Source organism: Onychomys torridus, chromosome 22 (assembly GCF_903995425.1).
Source record: "Onychomys torridus chromosome 22, mOncTor1.1, whole genome shotgun sequence".
In the NCBI taxonomy this organism is placed as follows: domain Eukaryota; kingdom Metazoa; phylum Chordata; class Mammalia; order Rodentia; family Cricetidae; genus Onychomys; species Onychomys torridus.
The window spans coordinates 12,551,616-12,574,589 of record NC_050464.1 but is presented as its reverse complement, the minus strand read 5'-3'; the positions used below and the strand labels follow the sequence as shown (position 1 = coordinate 12,574,589).

Below are 22,974 nucleotides of genomic sequence, written 5' to 3'. Positions count from 1 at the left end.
AGCCTTGTGCATGCTTTCTACCCTGGTCATTGATGGAACAGGCTGAGCTGCTGGTAACATAAAGGAGACAGTCATAGCTCCAGAGTGGGAATGATGCTCCAAGTCATTCCAGGGGCAATGGGAGGAAGACATGTCTGAAAAGCTTAGAGGCTGGGCAGGAATCAGAAACCACAGGTTCCGGTCACAGGAAGAGCTCTAAGGAATTGCTAAGACTCAAAGGCCAAGGGTTCTGACATCCAGGACCTAAGAACTCTTAACACTCACACCCAAGGCCAGTTCAGAAGCAGAGATACCAGTAGATACTGCCCTCTGGTGCTACTGCCCCCCTGTGGCAGCAACCGGTGGGAGTTTGGGGGATACAAGAGCTGCTACATAGAGGGGTTAAAGCCCAGAGCATGAATACCTAGAACCATCCCTGTTCTTGGTGTAGGCCTCTGCCCATCCGGCCTCCAGGCTTTAGGTACTCAAGAGCCCAGGATGGCTAGTCACCTACCCACAATTCCTATCTTCTAGGTAGAACAGAACCCCAGCCAACTCATTTATACTAGCATATGTGCTTTACCTTATTGAGGATAAGCCCCACTCTGTCTTAGAAATACAAGGTCAGACAGTGAATGAGTGGATGGATGGATGGATGGATGGATGGATGGATGGATGGATGGATGGATGGAAAGGCAACATCCTGCATCACATAAGCCTTCACAACACAAGCTCCCACTCAGCCACCCAGCTACCCTGTAATGAGGGAGACCAGGAATGAAGACGCAGGGGCCACAGTGCCCCCTGCCCCATGAGGGACTCCTGAAAGCCCTTCCAAGATCGGTGAGAATTTTTAAAAAGTGTCACCCCAAATCAAGACATGGGCAGCGATGGCTGAGTCATAATGGTTATGTGATGGAGGCAGAGACAAATTCTGGTTTCGTGAGTCCTGAGATGGTAGGATTGTGATGAGACAAAGCACTGTTGCCAGACCCATGGCCAAATGGAAATATGTAGATATTCACAGGTCAGCCTCTGCATATCAGTGTCCTGATATAGGACAGAGAGTGGCTCTGCTTCCTTAGGTCCTCCATTGGGACCCTAGATACAGGCACACAAGCCATCACAAAGACAGGCCACTTCTCTTATATTACCGGGACCTCACTCTCTAGGTGACACCACCAGTCCTGGCAAAGAATGTTTTTCTATCCCAACAGACAGGGGTCAAGCTGAGCAGGATACAGGTGTTCCAAAACATCAAAGCCATGGGCTTCTGAAGTCATCAGGAGGAAGCAGGGCGAGGCCGAGTGCCAAGCAACCTCTCCCAGCCTTGCCTCCTGCTTTGTCTCCGGCCAGCATACTCCCCCAAAGCCCCTACCCCCACTTAGGGATTCAGGATCGCCTCTGGCTTTTCAGATCCCCACTTCCTGTCTCCTGTTTTCACACTAAAGTAGGACAGTCAAGGTCAAGGGTTAGGACAGGCTTTCCCAGCCAAAGGAATTTTCCTAACAAGTGTGGGAAAGAGTTTCCAGAAAGTTCCTTCAGAATGTACCCAGGAATGTAGTGGGGGGGGGGGAACTGTCCCCATCCTACCCCCCAGGGACCAGTCAACTTCCTGGGCTCCAAATTGTGTTCTCGGACTCAACTGACCACAGTTTTCCTACATACCCAGGACAAAACCACAGACAAAGCAAGCATATTGGTGGGACTGGACTCACAGAGGTTTTACCTTCCTGAAAGAAGCCAGCACACCCTTGGAGGATATTCAGAATCCCTCAGTCCCCACCATCTCCAGCTGTCCACTTGCCCTGGCTTGGAGGACAAGATTCAGGAGTGTCAGAGAGAGGCCATTCCTGAGGCGAGGCATCCTGACTTCACAGGGCATCCACCTGGGGCAGGGAGAACATGGGGAGCCCCTTGTGGGCAACATCCCAGAGGAGTTCGCTATGTAAACCCAAGGCTATCCCTCCACACTCTGAAGCTCCAGGTTTAAAGGAGGAGCTGAGTATTTGAAGATCTGGGTCTCCTCAAATCCTACCAGGGTGCGTTAGTCACTGATCCTGGAAGGAATCCCAAGAGCCTCTGGGATACAGCACGGGAAGCTGCAAGGCAATCAGCCCAGGTGGGGAAAATAAGGATACCAGAGGGAAAAGCACCAGGGGGCGGGGTGTGCCTAGCCATTCAGCATTAAGAATAGAAAAGAAACACAATCCTTCTAGTATTTATGAAGCACCTACTGTATACTAATCCTCACATAGAAAATACGACAGAGGTGCAGCAAGGGGAGAGGACCCTAGCCCCATCTTTGGAAGGGGTCAAGGAAGGCTTCTGGGAGGAGGAGATTTCCAAACTGACCCCAGAGTTCAACTCTCACCCTTTAAAAGAAGTGCCAGGAGCAGGGAATGCCCAGCTAAGCAGGTCTGAGTCACACAGGGTCACTTGCCTTCCCCATCTGGGACACATGGAACGTTTGTGGTTCTTACAACTCACCTGCCTGGCTACTCTTGCCAGACAATTATCACCTGAGAGACTCGAATTTGATTGTTCAGAGTGTCGCCATTCCTTCAGTTTGTAGCATATGCACACCTGTGTGTGTGCACATGTGTGTGCGCACATGTGTGTGCACATGCGTGTGTGTGTGTGTGCACATGTGTGTGTATGCACATGCGTGTGTGTTGAGGGTGGAATCCAGGGCCCTCAGCATATGCTTTCAATGTTTCTCGTTTGCTAATCCTGCTTTGGGAGAGGTAGGACCCTTCTATGTAACCCAGGCTAGCCTCCAACTTGAAGCAATTTTCCTGCCTCAGCTTCCCAGACACAGGGATTACATGCCCGTGCCACAGCATGTCTGTACTCTGCTTTGCTGGTCTGCTCATCTATCCTGACTTCTCACTCAGACTTAGGAGCTCATCAGTGTCTCCCTTCTATATTGGATTTAACTTAGAAACAGGGTGTTTGATGTGGAGTTTCTGTGCTAAGAGACGAGTCTTTGAAGTGGTAACACCTGGGCACATGAACTAGCTTGTGCAAAATCCGTAAGACTGCTAATAGTAAAAATTAGGTCTGGCCGGGCGGTGGTGGTACACACCTGTAATCCCAGCACTCGGGAGGCAGAGGCAGGTGGATCTCTGTGAGTTCAAGGCTACCCTGGTCTACAAAGTGAGTTCCAGAACAGCCTCCAAAACTATAGAGAAACCCTGTCCAAAAAAAAAAAAAAAAATTAGGTCTGACTGAGGATGTAGCTACACTGTGGAGCACCCACCTAGAATCCCCCAGTGAGGGGCTGGGAGCGTGACTGAGTTCTGTCCCCAGCACACACAGAACAAGCCAGATGTGAAGGCACATGCTTGTAATCCCAGTGCTAGGAAGTGGAGGACAGGAGGAGCCCAGGGCTCACTGGCCAGCCACCTTAGCCAAATCTGGAACTCTAGGTCTCAGTGAAGAGACTATCTCAAAAACTAAGGTGAGGAAGGATACCTGAGGCTGACCTCTGACTGCCACATGCATGTGCATATGTGTGTGTGTGTGCGCGCGCGCGCACACACACACACACACACACACACACACACAAATCAAAAGAAAATAAAATAGGGGCTAATAAGGGCTCAGCCAGTGAAGTGTTTACTGTGAAAGCCTAGAAACCTGAGTGTGATCCTTGAACTCATGTAAAGGTGGAAGAAGACAAGAAAATGGGAACAAAGTCATAAAACCAGAGATGACAAAGAAAATAATGGAAGGCTTATACCAATCATATCAATTATATTAGATGCCTATGGTCTAGAAATGAGGTAATGCATATATATGTGTACATGGATGCCAATATAGCAATGAACAGGATTTATATTTAAATTGCAGGTAATATCAACACATCAGCTCTCTGGTAGACTTTATTAGACTTAAAAACCTAAAGCCTAGCCAGGGGCAGTAGTGTCCATACCTGTAATCCTAGCACCTGAGAGGCTGAGGCAGGAGGACCGTGTGCCCTAGTAAACACTAGAAATGATGGTGTAACTCAGTAGAGGTCGAGCATACACTGAGTCCTGGGTTTGGTCCCCAGCACCACATAATACAGGGTGATGGTGGAGGTCACCATCTCAGCACTCAGGAGGTGCAGGCAGACGGATCAGGAGTTCAAGATTATCTATCCTCAGCCACATAGTAAATTTGGGAACAGCAAGGTTGGGGATTTAGCTCAGTGGTAGAGCGCTTGCCTAGCAAGCGCAAGGCCCTGGGTTCGATCCTCAGCTCAAACAAAAAAAAAAATAAAAATAAATAAAAAATAAAAATTTGAGAACAGCAATGGCTACGAGAGACACTGTAAATAAGAAACTAAATAAATAAATAAGAAACTAAAGAAAGGGGGAAAGAAACACAACTGATATTGGAGGTCTCAATGGTCCGTGTTATGGACAGAGGATCCAAAAACCAGCAAGAATGCAAACTGGAGCTAGGGAGAAGGCTCGGCCAGTAAAGGCACTTGCTGCCAAGCCTAATGACCCAGGTTCAATCCCTGCAAAGCACACAGTGGAAGCAGATCCTGAAAATTGTCCACTGACTTCCACAAACACATCATGCGTGGCACTGGAGCCCACACACACAAAATACATTTTAAAATATAATAAAATTGTAAACCCAGGCGTGGTAGTTGCACACCTTTAATCCCAGCATTGGCAAGGCAGAGAGAGGCAAGTGGACCTCTGCAAGTGGAATTCAAGACGAGTCTGGGCTAGACAACGCGTTCCAGGACAGCCAGGACTGCATAGTGAGACAGTCTCAAGAAATTATTTAAAAAAGCAAACAACACAAAATGCCATAACCCTGAGCTCTCAGAGCTGCAGAGTGCTCCACCCGAGTGCATGGGGAGGAGTGATGGGGAGGAGTCACCAAAGCAACACTATGACCAGCCAGAAAGCAGTATGAATTGAATTGAAAAGGTGTGGAGTCATTCAATGCTCTTGGACCACAATGAAGCCACGTCTGAATAACAAAGATTGCTGGAAAATCGCCAGATATCGCAAAAATCAAACAAAGAAAAATGCTTAACGGATGAAACAAAGATTAAGTCTCCAGAGAGATGGAAAAATATCTTGAGCTAAGTAAAACAAGGCAGGAGAAACCCCCAGCATCAAAATGTGTAGAATATTTCCAAAACAGGAAATGTGTGGACTTCAATGTTTCCTTTCAAAAAGAACCAAAGTGCTATTTTGACATTTCACCTTAAGAAGCCTTGAAAAGGATACAGCCCAATACAGCAGAAAGAAGGAAATCATAAAAAATAAGAGCAAACTCAACAACATTAAATAGAAAAGAAAACAAAAAACAAAAAAAAAGACGTGGTGATGAGATGAAACTAGCATGTACTTCCTTGAAAAGTCCACTCAAGGAGCTAGAGCAGTGACTGGCTGCCCTTTCATCCATCAGTTCCCAGCACCCACGTGGCAGCTCACAACCATTTGTAACTCCAGTTTCAGGGGGTCCAACGTCCTCTTCTGGCCTCCAAGAGTACCTGGCATACATGTGTTGCACAAGATATAGGCAGGCAAAACACTTGTACACATAAAATAAACTTTAAAAAGAAAAAAAAAACTTATTAGAACTGATCATCTTCTAGACAAGCTGATTAATAACAACAAAAAGGCACTAATTATCCATATCAAGAATTATACATGGGGAGGCATGTGGAGAGATGCTCAGATGGCCTCCCTTGCTGCTCTTCAGGAGGACTGGAATTTAGTTCCCAACACCCACATCAGGTGGCTCACAACTACCTTTAACTTCAGCACCAGGGCATTTGACACCCTCCTCTGGCCTCCACAGACACCCACATTCATATGCATAAACACCAACAAACACACACAATACACATAAATTAAAAAAAAAAATAAGTGAAATTAATTTTTACAGTGAATGAAATTTGAGGCCAGCAAGATGGCTCACTGGGTAAAGGCACTTGGTGCTAGCCCATAACCTCCACAGCTGCTTGGTTTTAACTACTGACTTGACATAGCTTAAGAATCACTTGGAAAAGAGTCTCAATGAGGAATTGTCCTGATGAGGTTGGCCTGTGGGTGTGTCCGTGGGGAACTGTTTTGATTTCCCCAATTTAGGGAGGGAAAGACACACTCACTGTGAGTGGTACTATTCTCTGGGTTTAGGTCAATGGTTCTCAACCTTCCTCACGTTGTGGTGACCCCCAATCATAGAATTATTTTCATTGCTTCTTGATAACTGTAATTTTGCTACTGTTATGAATAGTAATGTAAATATCTGTTTTCCCATTGTCTTAGGTGACCCCTGTGAAATAATTATTCAACTCTTCCCAAATGGGTCGAGACCCATGGGTTGGGAACTGCTGGTTTAGATCAATAGAGAAGCCAGGTGGCCTGATGACACAAGCCTTGAATCCTAGTACTTAGCAGGCAGAGGAAAGAGATGTCTAGGAGTTCAGTCTGGTCTACAGTGGAGTTCCAGGCCAGCCAGGACTACATAGTGAGAACCTGTAGCCCCATAAAAACCCAAAAAGACGCACGCCTATAATCCCAGCACTTGGAAGGCAGAGCCAGGCGGATCTCTGCGAGTTCGGAGACCAGCCTGGTTTACAGATCTAGTCCAAGACAGACTCCAAAAGCTACAGAAAAACCCTGTCTTGAAAACAAAACAAAAACAAACAAACAAACAAAAACAAAAACAAAAAAAAACGAACCAAAAAAAAAAAAAAGGGTAAAGAAAGCTAGCTGAGCATTAAACATGCATGCATTCACTTTCTCTCAGCTCTTGTATGTGATATGATTAGCTGCCCCTCCACATCTGCATAGGCGCGCGCGCACACACACACACACACCGAATACTGAGCAATCATTGGAAGGGATGTCCCCACAAAACAGATGACAAGTAGAAAAACACACAAAATATAAAACTGCCACTGTCATATGGCCACACACATCTAAAGACTGTTTTTAAATAGTGCAAGAGGGAATGGGGTGTGGGGAGGGTATGGGGAGGGCGTGGGCGTGGCTCCGTTGGTAAGAACATTAGCTTCGAAAGCATTGGATTCTGAGTTTGAATCCCTACCACCCACATAAAAAGCTGGGTGTTGCTGGATATGGAGGTTCACAACTTTAAACCCAGAACTCAGAAGGCAGAGGCAGGTGGATCTCTGAGTTCAAGACCAACCTGGTCTACAAATCAAATGCCAGGACAGCCAAGGCTACACAGAGATACTAGATCTTCAGAAACAAAAAGACAAACAAGCTGGATGTGACTATGGACACACCTGTAACCCCAGTTCTGGGGCTTGCTAGCTCCAGGGAGAGTGGAATTCATAAACACACACAGGAACAATAAGATTAAATAACACCTGGGGTGGAGGTGGGAGATTTTAGAGGGTTTTGTATCTTCTCTCTAGTTCTGAACTTAATTTTTTTTTTCTTTTATAGGCATGGATGATTTTATTTGTTTTTCTGTTTTGGTTTGAGTTTATGATGTTTTCATAATAGAGTTTCCCTTTGTAGCCCAGGCTGACCTTGAGTTTTCTGGTCCTCCTGCCTCAGCCTCCTGAGTGCTGGGATGACAGGCATGTGCCAAGCCAGGTTCATGAATTATTTTTTAATGTTTTTGGGGGTGCTGGGAAGGTGGCCAGTCAGTAAATGCTTATGGCTTAAGCATGAGAACCTGAGATCCCCAGCACATCTGTAACCCCGGACTAAGGAGGCAGAGACAGGCAAATCTCTGGAGCTCAAGAGCCAAAGAGCCTAGTCGAATGGGTAAACTCTGCGTTGAGTGAGAAATCCTGTCATAAAGCAATAAATCAGAGAAACACTAAGAAAGACACCCAGCATGGACCTCTGACCTCCACACACAGGTGCACACATCATAGGTACCTGTGTGCACGGGTGCACATGAACACATCACACACGTATACACACACACATACTATACACACACACACACACACACACACACACACACACACACACACACACAAATACAAACTAATTAAATAATTTAAAATATATTTTAAAGTGTTTGGGGAGTTGGTTGGCTCGGTGGTTAAGAGCACTTACTGCTCTTACGGAGGACCACAGTTCTGTTCCCACCTCCCAGGTTGGGTGACTCACAACACCTGAAATTCCAGTTCTGGGGGAGTCAGTGCCCTCTTCTAGCCTCCAAGGCCACCTTCACTTATGTGGCATACACATGCAGACACATACATAGTTAACAATAGCAACAGAAATAAATCCTTAAAAAAAAAATTTTGGGTAGGTTATGTTCATTTACCAAGTGCTATGGACTAGTTTGTTCTCAGAAACGGAGGCAGAGCTGAGGCTTTTCACAGCTATATACCAGGGAACCACTGGACTCTGCCCGAGTCTCCCTCCATTCATGATGGATGAACTGTCTTAAACAGAAGAACAAGGTTCATTCTTTTGAGCCAGGCACGGAAGTACATGTCTGTAGTCCCAGCACTCAACACCTACAGCAGGAGGATCATAAACTTGAGACCAACCTCAGCTACATAGAAAGACCCTGTTTCCAAGAAATGCACAACGTGGACTTGAGAGAGTTCAGCAATTGAGAATGCTTATTCTTGCACAGGACCTGAGTTTCATTCCCAGCACCCACATCTAGCAACTTACAACTGCTCATAATTGATGCCCTCTCCTAACCTCCATGGGCACCATGTATGCACGGGGCACATAGACATGCACACAAGCAAAATTCTCATACACATAAAATGAATAAATCTAAAAAATTAAAAATATATAATCATCAATAGTAGTAGCCGTTGCTTTGGGTCAGAGCTAGGTGATTACAGGAGGCGCGCCATGAGAAGTGTTTAACACCAGATAGCTCCCAAGCACTCAAAAGCAAGCCTCAGTCTGTACGAGGCCCCTCACGTTCTCATCTGGTCTCCAAGACCCTGGGACAAGGGATAGTTATATGATCTCAGCAATACTCTGGGTGGAGAGATACAGTAAGGAAAGATGGAGCCACTGCCTGGGAAGGAAACAGGATACAGCAATGGACTCATGCCAAGACTCCTGCTGGACAGCCAACACAGCCTGAGAAAGAACCCAGAAGAGGAGCTGGAAAACACTAAGGGGTACCACAGAGGAGCCAGTCATGAGGGCCTCTGTCCTCAGAACAGTAGGACTAGAGAGGTGGGGTAACATGTGCTTATAATCCTTGCACTCAGCTGAGGCAGGATTGTAAGTTTGAGGCCAGCCTGAGATGCATAGTATTACCTACCACAGAGAAAGAGAGAAGGAGAGAGGGAGAGAGGAAGGGAGGGAGGGAGGGAAAAGAAGGGACAGAGAATATGCTTCTCCCATCAAACATGTCTGGAGGTGTATTCCTCCATCCATACTGCCAATTAGACATGCAGATCAACATGGACCTGGATTACACACACCCACATTACCTGCAAGATCAGAGATACTTGTCTTTAATTTATTTTTATATAGTCTGTGGCTATGTGTACGCCTGTGTGTGTTCATGTATGCACACAGGTCAAATGTGTGTGCTTGGTGCCTGTGAGGCCAAAAGGGCACTGGATATCAGGAGAGTGGGGTTACAGATGGTTATAAACCATCATGTGGGTGCTGGGAATCAAACCCGGGTCTTATGGAAGAGCAACTGGTGCTTTTAACTGTTGAGTCAACTCTTCATTCCCTCACTGGGATCTAGGGGCTTGTAGATCGGGCTAGGCTGGTTGATCACCAGGCCTCAAAATGGTTATACCTCAGCCAGGCAAAGTGGTACAGGCCTGCAATCCCAGCACAGAAGAAAATGAGGCAGGAGAATTGCTGCATATATAAGGCCAGTTTGGACTACAATGTGAGAGCTTCTCAAGGCATACACATATAACCAGACCTCACCCTCATCTGCCTAGCCTGAAAACTGCCAGTGAGCCCCCATGGCCACTAACTAGGCTCAGATTCATAACTCCTGAACCACCATCCACAAGAGTTCTTGAGATTGTGAACCTCAAAGAAATAGAAGGAGGGATTCTGGGGCTCAAAGATGAACCAACTGTATCACTGGGGATGGAGCCCAGGGCCTTGAATGCTCTACCACTGAGCCGCACCCCAGCCCCTCACTGGGGGATTCTAGGCAGGTGCTCTACCACCGAGCCCCACCCCAGCCCCTCACTGGGGGATTCTAGGCAGGTGCTCTACCACTGAGCCACACCCCAGCCCCTCACTGGGGGAGTCTAGGCAGGTGCTCTACCACTGAGCCACATACCAGCCCCTCACTGGGGGATTCTAGGCAGGGGCTCTACCACTGAGCCACACCCCAGCCCCTCACTGGGGGATTCTAGGCAGGGGCTCTACCACTGAGCCACACCCCAGCCCCTCACTGGGAGATTCTAGGCAGGTGCTCTACCACTGAGCCACTCCCCAGCCCCTCACTGGGGGATTCTAAGCAGGTGTTCTACCACTGAGCCACAACCCAGCCCCTCACTGGGGGATTCTAGGCAGGTGCTCCACTACTGAGCCACACCCCAGCCCCTCACTGGGGGATTCTAGGCAGGGGCTCTACCACTGAGCCACACCCCAGCCCCTCACTGGGGGATTCTAGGCAGGTGCTCCACCACTGAGCTATGCCTCTAACTCCTCACTGGAGGTATACAGGTATACCACTGACTCATGCCCCTATCCCCTAACTGGGTGGTTCTAAGTAAGCTTTCTACCATGGAGCCTCAGGCCCAGCCCTGCTGCTTCCCATGGTCTTGACAAATCCTGAGACAAGGGGACATTGCTTTCCTGGAATTCCAAGGGAGAACTTGAAGCAGCTTTGCCCAGGGAACCTATCAAGGGTACTGAGGACACTGACCTTCTCCATCTTCTCGAAGTACTCCCGAAGGAACCGCAGTGGCCGGTCCGGCTTGGCAACACAGAGGTGCACGATGCATTCTTTGAGCACCTGCTGGATGCCATGCTTCTGCACGTACATCTCACATCCTTTCAGGGAGTCCTCATCCTCCGAATGGAAGTATGATGGGGAGGCCATGGTCAGAATTTCTTTTACAGTCCTGTCAAGGAAAAACTAAAATCAGCTTTAGGAGGTGCTGGGGAAGCCAGACTGTTCTGCTGTTGTACTATATAAAAGTATCCGTGGGCTGGGCCTGGTGGTATAGGCCTATCATCCCAACTACTCAGAAAACTAGGGTGGGAGGATCGTGAGTTCAAGGCTGGCCTGACCAGAACCAGCCTAGACAACTTAGTGAGAACCTGTCTCAAAGGAAACAGGCTGGTGAATGTGGCTTATTTGGTGAGTATTTGCCTCGCAGGCAGGTTTCATCCCCAGCAGCAAATAAACCCTCTGTGGTGAGGTCTGCCTGTAATCCCAACAGGCAGGACTCAGGATGTAGAGGCATGAAGATAAGGAGTTTAAAGCTAGCCTTGGCTACATAGCAAGTTAGAGGCCAGCCTGGTCTACATAGAACTCTATCTTGGGGAGGGGGGCACTGAGAGGGTGGCTCATTGTGGTCCACACATGAGGGCAAGAGGTCAGATCTCCAGCACCCACATAAATGCCAGGCGGGCTTGGTGGCCTACAATCCCAGCGTGTGGCAGGTGAGCACAAGGGATCACAAGCTGACTACCTAGCTGGCTGAATTAGTGAGCTCTGAGTTCAAGGAGGAACCCTGCCTCAATATATAAGGTGGAGAGGGGTCAATGAAGGCACCCAACACCAACCACGGACCTTCTATGCACACACGCACACGCATAATATGCATCTGTGCATGCATGTGAATATGCATACGCATGCACACACACATACACACACATATACACACACAGTTTAATTTTTAAAAAACCCAGAGGGTTGCACAACAGTGGTAGAGGGCCTGCCCAGCGTGTAAAGTGTATTATTGCTAATGATAACCCCAGTGAAGGGTATATAACACCAGAAGTTGTGTGTGTCAAAGGTCTTTCTCTGATGCGTGCGTTCATCCCTTCCTTACCTGTTGACAAATTCTTGCAGGGATGGCAAAAGATCAAGTACAATTTGTATACGGTCCGCTCTCCATTTCTGAGACATTTGAGGAGGAATATGTTGTCGGGTGTTTGTCGCCCCCACCATGGGAACCATGCTGACGGATGGCTTCATTTTCATCCACCCCCTCCCCCTTTTTAAGGGCACCAAGATAGATAGATGTTGTCACGAACTAAGGCCTCAGCCGAGGTAGGTGGGGCGGGAGGGGGGGAGGTGCTGTCAAAGGATTGGAGTGGCGAGTTTCATGAGGAAAGGAAAGGGGGCAAGGAAAACAATGGAACAGAACTGGGGGAGTGGGGGGCTTGGAAGACAGTGGCAGAGGCTGGAAGGCTCTAGAACGCGTCAGTGTGTGCCCTGCGCAGGGTTGAGTCACAATGTCCAGGTCACCGCCCTACCCCCCCGCACGGATTGGAGTCACCCAGCCTAAAGGCCTCAGGGTTTGGAAGGACCCCATGCCAGTGAGGTACACCTGGCTTCTGCAGGATGGGGATGCTCCCCGCCCCCAACCCCGTGACCCGGCCCCCGGGCCCTGGGCCCACCGGATGAGCAATTGGAGACGCCCCCAGTTCGTGATGGGTGCAGGGCGCCCCAGATCGTGATGGGTGCAGGATGCCCCCAGACCCCGGCGGTGCAAGCACCAGCCAGACCCTGTCCTGGGCGCTTGCGCAAGGGCCTGGCTCCACCTCGGACACCAGCAGCCCCCCACCCCCACCCGGGTGGCCCTGCGGCCCATCCTGCCGCTCCCCAAATCCCTCACGTCCCGGTGAGTCCCCCCCCAGTACCCGCTGAGACCCAGCTCCGGGTAGGGCCAGGTCCCCGGGCAGACCCCACCCCAGCCCGCGTACCTGTAGATGCGCGGTGCCTGAGGCCAGAGGCAGCTGCGCGGGGACGCGGGGACGGCGAGCGGGTCTCCGCACTGCAGCGGCGCCGCCCTCCACCCGCCCCCGCTGCGCGCCGCCGGCCGCCAGGCCCCGCGCACCGCGCCCGCGCGGGGTCGCACACCGACCGCTGCCCTCCCCAGGGCCCGCCCCACTGCTATCTCTGAATGGGGACGACACACGGGAGGCCCGTCGCTCAAGGCCCCCCGCGCTGCCGCCAAGACCTTCTGCCACCCCAACCCTCTCCTCTTAAATTCACCCAACCTGGCTTGGCGCAGCTCCTCTGGGGCCCAGACGCTCTGTTCAGGGCACACCACCCTGCTCTGTCTGAACTGTCACCCTGGAGAGAGGGGAAGTCGCATTCAGTGCCTGCCCACTCTAAAGCCGAGGCCTGTAGCAAAAATTAGCCTCCACGCATCCTGTCCTGCGCCATCTGCTCCTGCGGCGACAGAGAGTCCATCTTCTAAGCGATCTAAGTGCAGGAGGAAGGATGTGGCTCACAGGTTGAAGAAGACATCTCCAGTCTTCACTGGCCTGCCTATACTCCCCTGTCCACCACCCATCCCCTGACTGACCTGTCCACACTCACCTGCTCCCCACATCTATTCTTCCATTCACCTGTCCCCTCCCCACCTGTCTATTTCTCACATTTATTCTTCCATTTCATCTGCCCCCATCTACACTCACCTGCTCCCCACATCTATTCTTCCATTCACCTGTCCCCTCCCCACCTGTCTATTTCTCACATTTATTCTTCCATTTCATCTGCCCCCATCTACACTCACCTGCTCCCCACATTTGTTTCCCGACTCACCTGTCCACATTTCTGCTCCTTCAGCTGCCTGCTACCTCTGGCCACATTCACCAGGCCACCCTCTCCTGACACACATGCCTTCTACCTGGCTTGTGCTCTCAAGAGGCAGGGCTGGCTGTGGTCACAGCTCTTCCTTCAAACGTGAAGGCGAACTGGTGCAATAAGGATTTGCTGGCCTGAAATAGGGCTCTAAAAGTTGGTAGTGTGCTTGCCTAGCATTCACAAAGCTCAGGTTCCCATCACCAGCTCTGCACAAACAGGGCATGGTGGCACACACCTGCCATCCCAGCACTTGGGATGTTGAGACAGGAGGATTGATCCACTCAAAGCCATCCTTGCCTACAATAGCAAGTTTGAGGCCAGCCCGGGGCTACATGACGTTCCCTCCCTCCCTCCCTCTCTTTTTTAAAAATACTAACCCAGGCTGGCCTCGAAAGTAGTAAGGATGGCCTTGAACTCCTGATTTTTCCCTCTACCTCTTAAGTGCCAAGTTTATAGACATGCATCATGTGCTCAAACAAGGGCTGAGTTTTCTCTACTGGGGATCACCCCCCTCGGTTTTCTGGGGTTCCTTGTAGAGACTACCCTTTGTGATGTTCCTTGGGAGAGGAGAGATGACCCTCTGCAGTAAACCTCAAGAACAGGTCTCAAATCACAAGGCACCCACACCAACAGACCTCTACTAGGGTGCGCCACCTCAGATATAAGTCCCCTTGGACTGTGAATGTCCCATCACATACAAGAAGAACCTTCTTGGTCAGGGGCTGGCCATCAAGATTTATGAAATCAACCAGAACTGGATCCCTGGAGCTTACAGCAATGTCTTCTGCTGAGCCCCACTGTGAAGGCAGCTCCTGCCAACCTCAGATATTTCTGGAATACTCTAGTAACCTATTTCAGGGGCCTCAACTTTTTGAGGCTTTCCTCTCAAGGCTGCCTCTGGTCCCCTTGCTGTGGCACTGGAAAGAGAACCTAGGTGGATGCCTGCAGTTCCCTGGCCAGTCATGGTAGCCTACTTGGGGAATTCTGCCAAGGCCCAATCTCAAATAATAAGGTAATTAGATATGCCTTTAGTCCAAGCACTGATAATGTAGAGGCAGGTGGATCTCTGTGAGTTGGAGGCCTGGTCTACATGGTGAATTCTAGGCCAGCCAGGGCTATATAGTGACACACACACACACACACACACACACACACACACACACACACCCCAAACCTCCACCACCACCACCACCACCACCACCACACCAAAAAAGTGCATATGGTAAAACAAGAAACTCGAGCCTGGGTTACATAGGAAGGTCCACTGTTAACGCGAATCTTAAAAGGTCTTACAATAAAAGGAAAAACAAAAAAACAGAGCCAGATATTGGGGTGAGAGCTGAAAGATGAGAGAAACAGAGCACGCCACAACCAACTTCACCTCACCAACTCCTCAGGCCATCCTGTTTTCTCAGACTGAAATCCTCTGTGTCCTCACAGCTCTGTGACAAGGGGGCCTGCAGATGACAAAGTGGATGTGGACTCCATCCCTGCCCTGAGCTGCCGTGAAGAGAGCCTCTCCCAGAGGAGCAGGAAGAGAAGATTGACACTCACTGGGCTGAACCCTTACCTGGAGGGTGCTGTGAAATGCTCATGCCAAGTCAGAGGGTGTGAGTGGAGGGGACATGAACTGAGAGGAGGTGCAGAGAATACCCCAGAGCCCAGAGACTGAGAATAACCAGCCACCCCCACATATGAAGTCTTAACTTCATATTTTTGGCATTGTGATAGCAGGAAAGAAATGTGAACACCATTAAATGGTACTTGAAAAAAATACTAACCTCTTCTGGGCTAATAAAATGGGATACAATATCATTTGTTTGTTTTGATATTTTAAGTATATGTTCCTGAACATATATGGGTACATGCATGAGGACGCCAGAGTTGGGCCCTGTGTGTCTTTATCACTTTCTACTTTTTTTAACGTGTGTGTGTGTGTGTGTGTGTGTGTGTGTGTGTGTGTGTGTGTGAAAGCATACATGTGGCAAGAGGGCATGTGCAGGTCAGAGAGATCAGTTTTCAGAATTTGGTTGTCTCCTTCCAGGGTCCTAGGGCTTGTACAGTAACCTGGTTAACCCACCAGGCTCTCTCACCAGATCCTTTTCTGATGTTCTGAGACAGGGTTTCAGTGTAGCCCAGTCTAACCACAAACTCAAGATCCTCCTGTGCTCAGTCTCCAGGGTAGTGGGATCACATCACCATGCCTGGCTCCTGGAGCTCTTTCTTGATGGGAGACAGCAGCAATGCTCTCAGCTCCAGATCTGCTGGCTCACTGAGGGAGATGGAAAGCCACTGATAACGAGCAATCGCAATCGGCTTGTTGCTCAGAGCGGTGGTGGCGGCTAGGGAATAGGTGTTATGTGAATTCTGTTAGTAAACCACCGGTTTCTCAGAACCTGAGTCCAAGGCAGTTAAGTAGCTTCTGTTCTACTAACAACTCAGGCCACTCCTTGGGAGTCACCTGATTCTTCTTCAGACACTTACACAGGATGGTGGGTATGCAAATGAGGTCACTGGAAAGAAGCCCACACTGAAGTAGGAGAATAAGCAGATGGGGGTAGGGAGAAGGATACCCTGACATGCCAGGCAGGTCATGTTTCCTATCAGAGCCACGCCCCCAGCCCCTCACTGGGGGGATTCTAGGCAGGTGCTGTACCACTGAGCCACACCCCAGCCCCTCACTGGGGGATTCTAGGCAGGTGCTCTACCACTGAACCACACCCCAGCCCCTCACTGGGGGATTCTAGGCAGGTGCTCTACCACTGAGCCACACCCCAGCCCCTCACTGGGGGATTCTAGGCAGGTGCTCTACCACTGAGCCACACCCCAGCCCCTCACTGGAGGATTCTAGGCAGGGGCTCTACCACTGAGCCACACCCCAGCCCCTCACTGGGGGATTCTAGGCAGGTGCTCTACCACTGAGCCACACCCCAGCCCCTCACTGGGGGATTCTAGACAGGTGCTCTACCACTGAGCCACACCCCCAGCCCCTCACTGGGGGATTCTAGGCAGGGGCTCTACTGTTGAACCACGGCCTCAGTCCCAGGTCTAGCCGGTGCAGATCTCCTGCAGAAATGTGAACTAGTGAGAAACACTCCTGCAGGAAAGCAGATAAGACTCTGCTGAAGAAGCACTCTTTAATATTTGAGTTTTTTACATTGCCTATTGCATTCATCTGGGAAGTGGAGTCCACTGAAGACCTCTAGATATCAATCCTAGTGCACCGTGGCAGGCTTCAAGATACTCATGAGCCTTTAATCCCAGCAATCCAGAGACAGAGGCAGGCATATCTCTGAGTTTGAGGCTAGGCTGATTTACAAAACCATGTTTCAAAAAACCAAAAACCAAAAACAAACAAAACACCAGTCACCTGAGTCCCCATTGGTCCGAGCCCCTAGTCATAATCCTAGCCCCCCCCCCAAGGGTTCATGCCTTGGGGTTCTTCCCTCTCAGTGTGGACAGGACTTGGTTTTAATCTACCAAAGTGGTAAGACATCCACCTTGTGTGGATGGGTAGCTGACATGGGTCCTGATGTCAGTCTGGCTGGTCTCTCTCCCGGATGGTTTTAAAGATGCCAGCAGCCCTGCTGTGAGCTGGTGTACAGAGAGTCAAATGGCAAGGGACTGGGGCAGTCTCCAGGGACAACCAAAAGACAGAGGTCAGATCTAACCACCAGGAAGTGATACAACAATGTATGGGAACCCACCTGCCCTCATCCAACCTAGGAGAGCACCCCGACCTGGCAGTGATAGGGCCTTCAAAACACCCTGCCAAGTTATGCCTGGACTTCAGCCTTCCAACACCATGACATAGGTGCTGCTTCACACCACTAATTTGCAGTCACATGTTACACAGCCGTAGGGAACCAATTTAAAGTAGGAATCAAGGAAGAAAAACTGCTAGGAACGAAGCCAGTGAAGGGCTGGAGTGTGGCTCAGTGGTAGAGCCCCTGCCTAGAATCCCCCAGTGAGGGGCTGGAGTGTGGCTCAGTGGTAGAGCCCCTGCCTAGAATCCCCCAGTGAGGGGCTGGGGTGTGGCTCAGTAGTAGAACAATGACCTAGCATGTGCAAGGTCCTGGGTTCCATTTCCTGCACTGAAAAGAGAAAAGAAAAAAGACTAATAAAAATTAATAGGATGGGACCGAACTAGGCCCACTGAATGTGAGTGTGGCTTGATCTGTTTGTGGGGTCCCTGGCAGCAGGACCAGGACTTATCCCAGGTGCATGAACTGGCTTTTTGGAGCCCATTCCCTGTGGTCGGATACCTTGCTCAGCCTTGATACAATGGAGAGGGGCTAGGCTCTCCTTCAACTTGGTATGCCAGACTTTGTTGACTACCATGGGAGGCCTTACCCACTCTGAGGAGTGGATGGGGGTAGAGTGGGAGGGAGGTGAGGAGGCGGGAGAAGGGGAGGGAGGGGGAACTGGGGTTGGTATGTAAAATGAAAAAAATAAATAAATAAATATATTTAAAAAATAATAATAACAGGAATCCAACATATAGTTTGAAAGCAACTAAAAAAAGCTATTAACATTAAATGGGATTCCTATGTCCTCCTTTCCCCAGATAGAATTCAGGTGAATCAAAAATTTAAATAATCTTTTTTTTTTTTTTTTTTTTTTTTTTTTGAGCAGAGGATCAAACCCAGGGCCTTGCGCTTGCTAGGCAAGCGCTCTGCCACTGAGCTAAATCCCCAACCCCCTAAATAATCTTTAAATGATAAAAGTCACAAGATGAAGAAAATTTATAATATTGCACTAAGAGTGTCTAAACATATTACGGAAGTCCCAAGTATAACACTTGGTAATCTTGTATATTAAAGTAAAAAGTCTTATGCATTAAAAAGGAATTACGTCTGCCAGGCAGTGATGTCACATGCCCTTAGTCCCAGCACTTGGGAGGCAGAGGCAGGCAGATCTCTGTGAGTTCAAGGCCAGCCTGATCTACACAGCAAGTTCTAGGACAACTGTTACACAAAGAAACTCTGACCTCCCCCAGAGGCAGAGAGAAAAAGTGAGAGAGAGAGACAGAGAGAGACAGAGACAGAGAGATAGATAGAGAGAGAGAGAGAGAGAGAGACACGGAGGAAGAGAGGGAGGGAGGGAGGGAGGGAGGGAGGGAGGGAGGGAGGGAGGGAGGAAATCACATCCAGTAAGAGTATGGTGGCACATGTCTATAATTTCAGCACTCTGAGGATGGAGAGAAGGATCACAAATTTGAGACCAATGTGAGCTAGAGTGAGATGATTTAAAACAAACAAAACCTCCAAACATTCAAAAGACAACGCAAACACAATTATGTTGCTAGGCATGATGGCTCATGACTATAACAGAAATAGAAACAGCAGGAGTGTGCATGCAAGGCCAGTCTGGGTTATATAAGATATTCTCTCTTTAAAAAAAAAGGAAAAATGTTTTTAAATATACCTACATGTAAAATATATATCGTTCAGAGAAGTTATTTCCATAGAAAGATCTTCAAACTTCCTAAACATGAGGAAAACACCAGTGAAATCTGCAGAGACACCATTTTTAAAAACTATTTTATTAGCCAGGCTGTGGTGGTACATGCCTTTAGTCCCAGTACTCACAAGACAGAGGCAGGAAGATCTCTGAGACTGAGGCCAGCCTGGTCTACAGAGTGAGTTCCAGGACAGTCAGAGCTACACAGGGAAATGCTGTCTCAAATGTATTCTTTGTATTTGTATTAGTTATTTGTATTTTCTAAATTGTGTTTGTCTATGTGCACATGTGCCAGCTCACATGTGTGTAGTGCCCACAGAAGCCATATCCCCTGGATCTAGAGTTAACAGGCAGTTGTGAGCTTCCTGATGTGGGTACTGGGGAACTCAAGCCCTCTGCAAAAGCAGTATGCACAGAGACATCATTTTCACCTATTAAGTGAGAAAAATAATCATTTAAAAACAGGCTGGGAAGATGAATCTGTCAGTAAAGTGTTTGCTTTGCAAGCATAAGGATCTGAGTTTACTTAAAAAAATAAAAATAAAAACCACAGACATGGCGACCTGGTGAGAAGATGTCTCAGTATGTAAAGACTTGCCTCCAAGCCTGGCCATTTGAGTTTGATCCTTGGGATCCAAGGAGAAAACTGACCTCTGTAAATTGTCCTCTGACCCACACAGACATACCATGGCATGCGTGTACACACAGCCAAGAACCTGATGCTATGGTTTGGCAAGGGTGTGGGAGGCAGGACTTCATACCTGACATCTCTATGGAAACCGATTTATAAAAATCCTCTTTAAAGTATGAATGCAAAGCTTGCCTCTTCTGGTGATCCCCATTGACCGGCCATCATGAGTGCGGCAATGACTATTGCAGCGCTGCATCATTTTGCACATAAGCCCACACGGCCATTTACATGTTTACATTGCTTTCTTGGCAAAAATGCATAAATCAAGAAACACCGGGTGGGTGCTAAATAACCATGACAAAGAACTCGTGAGGTTATTGTGCGCTATTATGTTGCTGTTAAAAGGATGCAACAGTTATGCGTGAAATAAAATGAAGCCGTCTCTAAAGTGTATTTTTTTCCCTTTTCCTTTTTTGTGAGCTTCAACATTTTGGGATGGGTGATTCATTAAAGAGCAGCGTTACATAATCGCCATCACCTACTTCAGGATCATTTTGCCCCCGACCATGAGTGTGCTTTCTCCTGCAGCCCTGGTCATCTGCCAGTGTTTCTGTCTCTGTGATGGACTCCTCCATCTGTTCGGGGTTGGCACCAGAGCCCGCCAGCCCTGTGGCAGCTTCCCTCCCCTTCAGTCCAGGTACCCACAACATAACTCAGATATCCCGGGAGAGTGGCAGCAGCCTTCATCTTACCCGACTCTTCCCGATCTCCGTCCTCCCTCCACAAGGCTCTGCGGGAGCCACAGACCTCGCTCTCCCCACTCTACAGAGCCTGTCCTGTCCCCAGTGATCCTGCCTCTGTCCACTGTCATCTGTTCTGCGGCTTTTCCCAGGGAGATGAACATATGTCTGTCTATTCATTCCAGAGAGGATGCCGATGACAGGCAGGCCAAACTATTTCATCCAAGTCTACTTCAGTGAGTCAGTGGTTTAAACTGGGATTATTTAAACTGGGATTACATGACCGCGGGGCAACTCAGAAGCCGTGACACTATCACTGTTATGTCTTCAGAGGACCATCCAAAACTGCCTTCAGCAATCTGAAACAGCCTGTAAATCCTCAGAAGGGGGAGGGGCTGCACGAGACACTCCCCCTTAGCAATCATTTACTGCCTATAAATCCTCAAAGGGGTAGGGCCTCCTGAGCCCCTCCCTCCCTGCCTTGGGACTGAAAGTTGAGGATCTAGTCTTCTTGTTCAGGTCTCCTGGTAATCACAGTGCTGACAGCTGAAGAACTCAAAGGCTATGTCAAAGCCAGAGGACAGTGGTCTGTATTGCCCCACCACTGGACCATACACAGGCAACTCTCCAACACAAGGAGCAGCAGTACCTGCTTTGGCTCACTGTGGTGGTTCCAATGAAAATGGCCCTCACAGGCTCATAGGGAGTGGCGCTATTGGGAGGTGTGGCCTTGTTGGGGTAGGTGTGGCCTTGTTGGAGAAGGTGTCACTGGGGGCGAGCTTTGAGGTTTCAAATGTTCAAGCCCAGTGTCGCTCTCTTCCTGCTTCCTGCCAATCTAGATGTAGCACTCTCACCTACCTCTCCAACAGCATGTCCGCCTGCACACTGCCATGCTTCCTGCCATGATCAACGGACTAAACCTCTGAACCTGTAAGCCAGCCCCAGCTAAATGCTTTCCTTTGTAAAAGTCGCCATGGTCATGGTGTTTCTTCACAGCGATAGATGCTGCAAGCCGCAATAATATGCAGTGGGATCTCAGCTGATTATGACAAAGCTAATACCTGGAAGAAGCCAAGGAACTTCCAGAGGTCAAGCCGAGGCTGAAGGAATCTTAGTGATACTGGCTTTTGATTATTAGCTGTTTCCTGCTATGAGTTTCTCGTGTGCTATTGCAGCTTTTCCATCATTCATTGGGCACAATTTCCCCTCTACTAAAGGAATATTTAGATAACCTTCTGTGCAGTAACGCAGCCAGGATCCCGAATTTCAGGCCTTTCTGTCATTATCATTAGCAGCATCCGGCCAGGACCATCTTGGGACAGACGAAAGTATCTGATCAGAGATACCTCTGTACTCTCTAAAAACAGACTTAAGTATCCAGAATACCTGTTTGAGAAGGCCTGGCGGATGTGCTAATTAAGCTTAACTTTCTCCCTTCCCTAAGTCTTATCTCTAGTTTTAGATCTACCTTCAACTGTTAACTCAGAACTAAAGGGTCTTTACTTACAGGTACATCAAGCTGACTCAGGCTGCCCAGCCACCAAGTGCACTCCTCGGCCCTGCCAGAAAGCAGTAGTCAAGAGAGCTTGGACAGATAAGGGGCCAAAGGAAAATAAGGCAGTTTGTTTTCACTCGTCACTGATAGACTCCTAACACTTTACTTTAACTAACCACTTCTAAGATTATAGTTTGTTGCCGGCGGTGGTGGTGGTGGCGCATGCCTTTAATCCCAGTACTCCGGAGGCAGAGCCAGACGGATCTCTGTGAGTTCCAGGCCAATCTGGGCTACAGAGTGAGTTCCAGGAAAGGCGCAAAGCTATATGGAGAAACCCTGTCTCAGGAAATTTCATACACACACACACACACACACACACACACACACACACACATTATAGTTTGAGCACATAAAATTCCCTTTGCTCAGATATTAACTGAATTTAGCCTTGTTGATTCTATTCCTCATTAGTCACTTCCCTTTTGGGTTGCAGATGACTGTTGGCTATTACTGCTTCTTTGTGTGGATCTTATTGCCCCTCCTTTTGACCCTGAGGGAATTCAAGCCTGGTGACCTTGCCTTAGCCAGAGCATCACTACTGCATGGGTATATAACTGTAAACCTCAGGGACTTGGGGGGACTAGACAGAGAAGAGAAAAGAGAATGGAAGAACTAGACAGGTAAGAACTGGAGAGGAGCGAACTAGATTGAAGGGCTAGAAGAGAATACTAGAGGAACAAGGTGGAAGATGAGGAAGAGCCAGATGGGGAAGAACAAGATGGGAAAGGAGGAGATGGGAGAGGAGCTAAGATGGAAAAGAACCAAATGGACGAGAACCTAGATGGGGCGGAACTAAGATGAGAGAATTAAGATAGAACCTAGAGGGGACAGCAGATAAATGTAGATACAATCAGGCAAGAAAGGAGCTA

At 48.7% G+C, this 22,974-nt stretch overlaps 1 protein-coding gene and 1 long non-coding RNA gene across 5 annotated transcripts in view; one reads left to right on the top strand and one right to left on the bottom strand.

Annotated features, from left to right (window-relative positions):
* Prkar1b (protein kinase cAMP-dependent type I regulatory subunit beta) overlaps positions 1 to 22,974 on the bottom strand; it is a 139,998-nt gene that overhangs the window by 104,747 nt on the left and 12,277 nt on the right. Inside the window, exons 1-2 of one of the 4 annotated variants that reach the window (XM_036172322.1) lie at positions 13,675 to 13,741; positions 10,816 to 11,014 (exon numbers count right to left, since the gene is read on the bottom strand). In XM_036172322.1, the coding sequence (XP_036028215.1) occupies positions 10,816 to 10,992 (177 nt within the window). In that variant the 5' untranslated portion in view covers positions 10,993 to 11,014; positions 13,675 to 13,741. Of the gene's footprint in view, positions 1 to 10,815; positions 11,015 to 12,827; positions 12,953 to 13,124; positions 13,342 to 13,674; positions 13,742 to 22,974 lie in introns of those variants that run through there. The other 3 variants (XM_036172321.1, XM_036172319.1, XM_036172323.1) reach the window with 3 other exon arrangements.
* LOC118572598 lies at positions 12,421 to 15,531 on the top strand. The gene is made up of 2 exons (XR_004943501.1): positions 12,421 to 12,745; positions 15,157 to 15,531. It is a non-coding gene; the product is annotated as an uncharacterized LOC118572598 (long non-coding RNA).